Source organism: Rutilus rutilus, assembly GCF_951802725.1.
Source record: "Rutilus rutilus genome assembly, chromosome: 9".
Taxonomy (NCBI): domain Eukaryota; kingdom Metazoa; phylum Chordata; class Actinopteri; order Cypriniformes; family Leuciscidae; genus Rutilus; species Rutilus rutilus.
Genome location: NC_140223.1, coordinates 24,124,370 through 24,133,014, shown reverse-complemented (window position 1 = coordinate 24,133,014; position 8,645 = coordinate 24,124,370). Strand labels below are relative to the sequence as shown.

The 8,645-nt window shown below is 36.9% G+C and overlaps 1 protein-coding gene across 1 annotated transcript; it reads left to right on the top strand.

The window, feature by feature from the left end:
* Nucleotides 1–288: 288 nt before the first annotated feature.
* On the top strand, nt 289–1,290 carry LOC311297242 (olfactory receptor 52E4-like; the record flags this gene model as incomplete). Its single annotated transcript, XM_084419461.1, has 1 exon — nt 289–1,290. The coding sequence occupies exon 1, from the start codon at nt 310–312 to the stop codon at nt 1,288–1,290; it is 981 nt and encodes a 326-aa protein (XP_084275587.1). The 5' UTR covers nt 289–309.
* Between the last annotated feature and the right edge of the window lie 7,355 nt (nt 1,291–8,645).

Sequence of the window (8,645 nt, the reverse complement as noted above, 5' to 3'; positions counted from 1 at the left end):
CTGTGCAGCATGAGAAAATAAGGACAAAAATGTACAGCGGAGTAATTTAATTCAAAGCAGCTCACAAGCATTAAGTCATTGTCATAGTTTTCTCTGGCTCTAAAACTTTATGTATACATACAAATCTGTAATTCAAATATTGTGCATTACATGAAGGTACATTTTTTTTATTTAAAATTATAGTTGTTGTTAAAATATCCTGTTACAGGTTTGAAATGACAATTTTGTGAATTCTCTAGATTTTGCTAATGTCTAATGTCTTGTAATTTCTATTTCCAGTTTGTGCAAAACACCAAACTCAAAGCTGCCATGAGCTCTGTAAATGCAAGTTTTTCACAGAATATCTCCATTGTTCATCCTGAATACTTTTTCATCATTGGACTTACAGGTATACCTTATAGTGGTTATTACTATATATTCTTATTTATAACATATTTTATAACTGTAATTGGCAACTCTATAGTCCTTCTGATTTTAGCTCTTCATCGGAGCCTGCACAGTCCAAAGTACATTGGTGTGTTTAACTTGGCCTTGGCTGATATTGGTGAAACTAATGCACTGATTCCTAACATGATGAAGACTTTTCTGCTCGACTCACAGTACATCTCCTTCAATGCTTGTTTGGCAACCATGTTTTTTGTTCATTTCTTTAGTACTATGCAGAGTTATACTCTAGTTGTTCTGGCATATGATCGTTTCATTGCAATTTGCTTGCCATTAAGATATCATGCAATTGTTAACAATACCAGTGTGGTTTTGGTTTTCTCAGCAATTTGGGCATTTAATTCTTCTGTGGTGGCCTTGATGGTGTCTTTGATCACCCGGCTTTCTTTCTGTGAATCTAATATGATTCAGAGTTACTTTTGTGATCATGGACCAATGTATAGGTTGGCATGTAATGACAATAGCATTAATAAAATGATGGGAATTTTATACACATCTTTATACCTTATAGCACCATTGATTATTATAGTCCTGTCATATCTGGGCATTTTTCTTGCTTTAAGCAAAATTACAACTTGGCAAGGACGTTTAAAGGCGCTGAAGACCTGTGTTTCTCATCTGTTGTTAGTAGGGGTTTATTTCCTCCCCATAAGCTGCTCATACATTGCTGCATGGTTGGTTTCTCTCACACCCAATACAAGGATCATCAGTACGTCTCTGGCATATGCTGTTCCAGCAATGTTAAATCCCATAATTTATGTATTAAACACAGCTGAAATCAAAGACATAATCCAGAAAGTGGTTAAAAACAGATCTGAACCAATTAGAGAGAACATTTCAAAATGACTGAAATGCCTGTTTGTTTATTTAAAATGTCTGTTTGTTTTTAATTGTTTTTAAAAATGAAAAAAAAAAATCTTTAAAAATAATTAGCCATATGAAGACTGCACACTAAAGCCTCACAGAGGTGAACAATATCTTTCCAGAAACACATACTTTGAAAAATTTACTTTTGAAAGTATAACATCCATTACAAACTCGAAGTTGTTTAAAATTCTGAAAGAAATATTTGGATATATGTTTAAAAATACACGTAACAGTAATGCTATCTGATATACTTACTAATCGAATTATTTATTAATCCAGCTGATTTCAAGTGTACGGCTTGTGTTGCTTATCACAAGACAAATCTAACGGAATAAAAGCAATTTTATGTTTTTTAAGCTATCGTTACTATGTTACTTTAAACACATAATTCACTGTCATCTATAAATGCATTTTGATAGATTTTCTGCAAAATCAACTGATGAGACATGACTAAATAAAATCATATTTCACAATGTATTCCTTTTTGAATTTGTAATACAGTGGTCCATTTCAAAATGGGCATGTTGGTCTGAGATCTGCTGATGAGGCTCTTTTTGATTTTCTCATTTGGTGTTTTTCTGTTTTTGTTTTGTTTTTCTGTACAGTAATAAAAAATAAACAAAGGAACAAGAACCCAGATAGACACAAATGCACATGTGCATGTTTCAGTTTATTGTGTCACCCTTTTTAAAAGGCAATCAAAAGTATATTAGGCCTATAGCTTTGATTAAAAAATGACAATTTAACTGTTACGTCCAAGGATATATTATTATTATTGTTCATGTAATCCTTGTTTAATTTGCTTTACAAAGGTGTGGGCATGGTTGTGTGCCCTGTGTCTGTGTTTTTGCCTGCTGTGTGTGTGTCTCTAGGCTTATTCGACTTCGGCTGCGCAGACTGATCGGCTGCTGACTTGAAGCAGTGCATCCCGGTTAGAAATTGTGTCCGAACTTGAGACAGCACCTCTCCAGAGCGGCTTCTCGAGCTCTGATGACAACACAATTGTTCCACGATTGTCCGAATCCACCGCATGGCAACAATCACGTGTGTTTCGTGTTTATTCAAACACTTTCAGTTCCACTAATGTTCACACTGTTTTTTATAACAGTAACAGCTATTTTCATGTTGTTGCAATGTTATATTGTGTCATGTTTATCAAAATAAAACTGATTAAAAAAACCATAAAGTACTTAAAGTATTAAATGGAAACGTATCTGAAACGTCTGTGTATTTGACAAATATTGCATTTATTTCACTTCAGCTGTGGTAAAGTACAGAGGCGGCTGGCCAAAAGAGGACGCTAGGGCCATCAACATCAAAGCACAATACACATACCAAGGGCAGAAAGTAATATACAGAGATCACTTACAAAGTTAGGTTAAAGATACAAACCAAGAGGGATTCAAATAACATATCCATAACAAAGTAAAATTTACAGACTGTGAGCTGAAGTTTGTTTTTAAGAGGTTTTTGAAGGAGAGAAGGGTGGATGCTTGACGGATGTCTTGAGGAAGAGCATTCCACAACCTGGGAGCCACAACACTAAATGAACTGGCTCCCATGGTTACCGGACTATTGAAACTGACTGAATATGGCACATCCCCACCTAGGATATTTTTCACCAGCCGCCACTTGTAAAGTATGCAAACACCACATGAGCGGTCACTACTGAAAGCAGAAAGTGTCTGTCTTCACGTCTCAGTTTTCAGCTCCTCCCCGCCTGCACACGTTAACTCTCGCAGATTGGTTACATCCAGCCACAGCCGATGTCGAACACACCTTCTCTCTATGGAAGGCCGTAAAGACAAATATGTCTTTAGGCAAGGCACGGCAAGGCAATAAAATTGAACTAATGGTGACGTAAATATCTACACAAGGACATGTCATTAATGAATAATGCATACAAATGTGAAGTACCATCTTACGTACCATTGCACATGGTCGCATCTTGCATGTCAGTGCTATCTATAGTCACATGATAGACAGACGTTGTGTTACGACCAAGAAGGAGGAGGCATTTCAAAATACACGCAGTAGAGGAAATATGGCGTTGAGAAATTTTGTGAACGAGTTTTTCAGGAATGCGCTCACTTGTGTCTATCAGACAATGTGGAAGAGAATACAATTCAGTCAGTCCATAGTTTCAAAGTTGTACGAATTAGATAATTTCATCTATAAAGCAGTTGTGTAGAAAATGTCCTCGTCCAGCTCAGTTCAGTTCTCATACAACATTCTTTAATGTTCGGGGCTCAGATTCACTCTCCGCCAGTTTAAATCTAGATTACAGATGCATATTCACATAATGCCAAGAATTCACATAATGCATCTCATTACCTAGATCTCCATTTATATCAGATCAAATGTACATGATTATCTTTGCTTAAAGGAATAGTTCACCCAAAAACGAAAATTAGCAATTTACTCACCCTCATGTCATCCTAGGCAGTGTTGGGCAGTAGCGTTGCAACAAGTAGTGACGCTACTAGTTTAAATACATTTCTCAGTAGCGTGGTGGTAGCATCGCTGGTAGTTTTCTGAATCAAATAGCTTTTCAGTAGCGAAGCTCTTTTTTTATCAAGTAGTGCGGTAGCATCCACACAAGCTACATTTTCCCAAGCATTTCTAAAGCTCAAGCTCAAATCGGAAATACAACTGCTAAGTATCACTGATGCTGGATCAGTAATAGTCTAGCGGGAGAAATAGGTTCCCATGTACCCGTTTGGCATTTTTTTGTAACCTGGTTTTTTAGGACCCTAATGGTGTAGGTTAAGAATTTTTGATGTTGCCGAGGTCAACTAATGTCCCATGGAGTTCGTTTGGCAGCCATCTTGAAGCGCTGACATCACTTTAAGATGCATTTTTTTTGTGTGTTCAAAGTTCTATTACTCAATGCCAGTAAGACTTACAGTGATTTATTTATACAGTAGTGTATTTATACAGGTTTGTGATTTAAATGTTATGCAGCAAATTTATATGCATGTATATTTCCAGTATTTGAAATAGCTATTACAGTTTCTTTCAATTGCTAAGAAGCGTTTGCCAATTCTTAAAATACTTTATCTAAACTCTAAACACAGCAACTCTTAACTACATCACACAATAAGCCAAATAGTAAATTGTCTTCCCAAAACCAAATTTTCTTAAATAAATACAAACTCTACATTTCAAAATGCAAAAAAAACTTTTTCAATATACTCTAACTCCATCAAAACACTGCAAACCCGTTTCAAAATCGAATAATTCGGTCAAAACTCTAGCACTCATTTTCTATCCAACATGAACACATAGTCAATCATAGCACAATGACTGTCAAAATACTAAAAGTTGGTGGCATTACAAAAACTGCATTACTTGTCATGACAGACAGTATGATTTTTTTTATTTATTTTTTATTTATTTTTTTATTCAGCTGTCTGTGTGTGAATTCATGGTGCATTAGATAGTATGTGTGCAGCATAATATCTAAATGTGAAGGAGTCATCAATACTTTATGTAACTGAATAGACCATGCTGGTCAGAGTCGAGGTGAGTAGATGTAGGGATGGCATGGCTGACGCGAAACTGACGTTCCGAAGCTTTTCGAGATCCCGAAGCGCATATGTTTCGAATCACTGATCCGAAGCGTGATTCAAAACACCAATGTCACGTGACTACGGCTAAATGAAGCTTCGGAGTGTTTCACAAGTGTTTCGACAGGTGGCATGGTCCGCCGAATCAACGTTTGATTGACAGGGTCGGGAACAGACCACACAATCGCACATCTGTATAAAAGTGAAGTCAACGCATCTTGACCTCGTGGGTTTTTGTGAGAGAAGTTTGATTTTGAGATAGCGGATTTTTGGTGATATAGTGACATTTATAGACTATAGTGCGATTTTTTTAGTTATTTTTAGGCTTACATTTCAATTTACACATTGACTGATAGGCTACAGACAGACAGAGTACATATAGTGACACATTAATATATTCGTAGATAGAAATATATATAGACAGATAGATTAGATAGATACATAGATTAAGAGATAGATAGATAAATAAAAATGGAGGCTCCACAGAAGAGATGCCGTACATCTGTGGTGTGGGAGCATTTCCATTTGGAAACCCCAAATAAAGTGAGATGTATGTATTGTGATCGGCAGCTAGCCTACTGCAACAATACATCATCCATGATGTGCCATTTGAGGAGCACTCATCCTGCCATTTTGCAGGGTGCAGAGGATGGTAGCATCCCCCCTGTACCTAGGCCTGCTACTGACACTACTGGGCCATCTAAGCAAGGTATGCTTTGTTTGAAATATAATAATTTGTATGCCCTTGCTAAAAAATATCTTTGCATGCCAGCAATAAGTGTCCCTTTTTTCAAAGGCTGGAGAAGTTATCTGTAAAAAAAGAAGTAGGCTAAGCCCTTCCATAGCAGAGAAATTAACATTTCTGATTAAAAATCTATAAAAAAAAGTGAGACATTGTGGCTTGATTTCTTTTATTAATATTCATTTTTCATGACCAAAATAACATTATGCACAGTGAGGAGCCTACAGGTTACAAGCTTCACATATTAGAAAAACACAATAATAATAAAAACACATTTTTTAAATGGCTCGTTGTCAAGGTTGTTTCAGATCAACACCTGCAAGTGACCACTAGGTGTCACCGTTGAGACGGGTGTCGGATTGTTTCGAAGCCTCGACACAATATGGCACATTTGCTTCAACTGTTTCATTGTTTCACAAAGCCTCGATCTGCCCATCACTAGGTAGATGTTGAACCGGGCTCGGTAACGCAGCGCAATGGGCAGAAAGTAGTCACTGAAAGGCAGCAGATCCTCAAGGAAGCACAGGAAGCGAAATCCACAGGAACCAGGAATGATGACACAGGGCGCAGCATGGTGAATACGGAGAGAATCCCTGGAGAACCTCAACAACGATCTGACAAAGACAGGACGAGATCACAGACAATAAATAGGACTCTGCATTCGAAACAGCTGGCGCTGATCAGCTCATCAGCCGCGCTAATAAGCCGCACTGATGAACCGTGCCCATTCACGCATACACGCATACATATAGCGAGGGCGAGTCAGTGAATCCATGAACCATGACTAAATGTTTTGAGTTTACACAATTTAAGTCAGGAAGGGCAGTGTCTTAGGGAAGATAATAAAAGCGTTGATAGTTGTGGTATGAATATGCGTGTTAATGTGAGATGTTGTGCATGGGTTTACATGTAAAGTCAAGAAGGCCAGTGTGTTAAGATCACCTGTTAAAAGAAGAGAAAAGATAATAAGAATTAATAGATGTGTGTGTTAAATTTGTCAGATGTTGTGCATTGATTTAGGCTACATATTAAAAGTCAAGGAGTCCAGTGTGTTAGGGTCACCTGTTAAACAAAAGGAAAAGATATAAGAGTTAATAGACGTGTATTAGCCTAATATGAAATGTTGTGTAGACTATGAGTTATTCACATATAGTCTGGAATGCCAGTGTGTTGTTAGGCTCACCTTTTAAAGCAAAGATGGGCCATTAGGCCTAATAATTAAAAAGTTTGTATGTTTATGAGTTCCGTCTTGAAAGGAGGCCAGTTGTAAGGCCCATTTGTTAAAATAAAATAATAAGAATACATAGTAGTGCATCAACATAAAATGTTGATATAGTTGATTGTGAAACAATAAACATGATCTTGACTTTGATCTACATGCAACAGTAGCCAATGGTTTACTTTTACTCATAGCCTTGAGTCTTGTTTGTTAAACTGTTAATCCGGCCCTGATCAGGGGTCTCCCTTCAAGAGGTCTGCAATGCTGCTGGTTGGGCCTCCCCACACACTTTTATAAGATACTACAGCCTGGATCTGCCCTCCACGCCGGGTTCTCAAGTTCTTACTGCCTGAGTTGTGCCATACATGCTTCACACCAGGACAGGCACTAGTCAGTGTGGCGCAGTGGGTATTTTATTCCCTAAAGTGTCGTCTTTCCTCAAAAGGGAACGGCTCGGGTTACGACTGTAACATTCCCGCGTCCTTTTGCCACACCTCCTGAGTGCCTGAGAACGACTTGCTTCGACCTATCAGAAGCTTACGCTGTTGTGAGCCGGCGTCCCTTTATAGCTTCACGTGACGTCATGACGCAACACCAATCAAAATTGGACTAGTTCCATACATGCTTCAGACGCTATCACGCTGGAGTAGTTCCCCAAAACTGTTGTTTTTCTGTTCTGTTCGTTTTTCTCTCTCGAATATTACACCCACACACACACACAATTTTTTTACTACACACACCCAAACCATATTCTGACATCCATAACAACACACCCACACAATTATAACTGCATAATTTATCCAATTGGTTCTATAATATGCAGAAGCAGAAAACAGGAATTGAGTGAGTATTTGGTATTTGGTGAGTATAGGTCAAACCTGAGAAAATGGCACCATCTGATAAAAAATACACTCTCAGAAAAAAAGGTACAAAAGCTGTCACTGTGGCGGTACCTTTTCAAAAGGTACACCTTTGTACCTAAAGAGTGCATATTAGTCCCTCAAAGGTACATATTGGTACCAAAAGTGTATATATTAGTACCTAAATGGTACATATTAGAACCCTTTTGAAGGGTACTGTCCCAGTGACAGCTTTTGTACCTTTTTTTCTGAGAGTGAATAAAAAAATTATTTTGAATCCTTGCCCACAAAATGAAAGCCTATTAACAAAGACTGCATCATTTTATATTTAAATGGCCATGGGATTAAAAATAGCCGTTTTAAGGGGTTTCAGTGAGGATTTTTTTTTAAAATTATTATTATTATTATTATTATTATTATTAATTTTTTTGAAGGTCCTATGTAACTATTTTGTATTACTAGTGTAAAATAGATTTTTTAAAGGAAGTGGGGGTGAAATAGTAAAATTCCAATAAAAATACACACTTTTGCCAATATTTATGCAGGTGGCATTAACAAAAAAAATAAAAATAAAAAAATAATAATTTGTCCATAAGGACACAGAAGGGTTAAGTATTACATCATTGTCTTGTCTGAAAGCTCTCAAGAGATAAATCAGAAGATATATTTGGATGGAGATTGCCAGTGATCTGCAGCTCACAAGCATTAAGTAATTGTCATAGTTTTCTCTGGCTCTAAAACTTTATGTATACATACAAATCTGTAATTCAAATATTGTGCATTACATGAAGGTATATTTTTTTTATTTAAAATTATAGTTGTAGTTAAAATATCCTGTTACAGGTTTGAAATGACAATTTTGTAAATTCTCTAGATTTTGCTAATGTCTAATGTCTTGTAATTTCTATTTCCAGTTTGTGCAAAACACCAAACTCAAAGCTGCC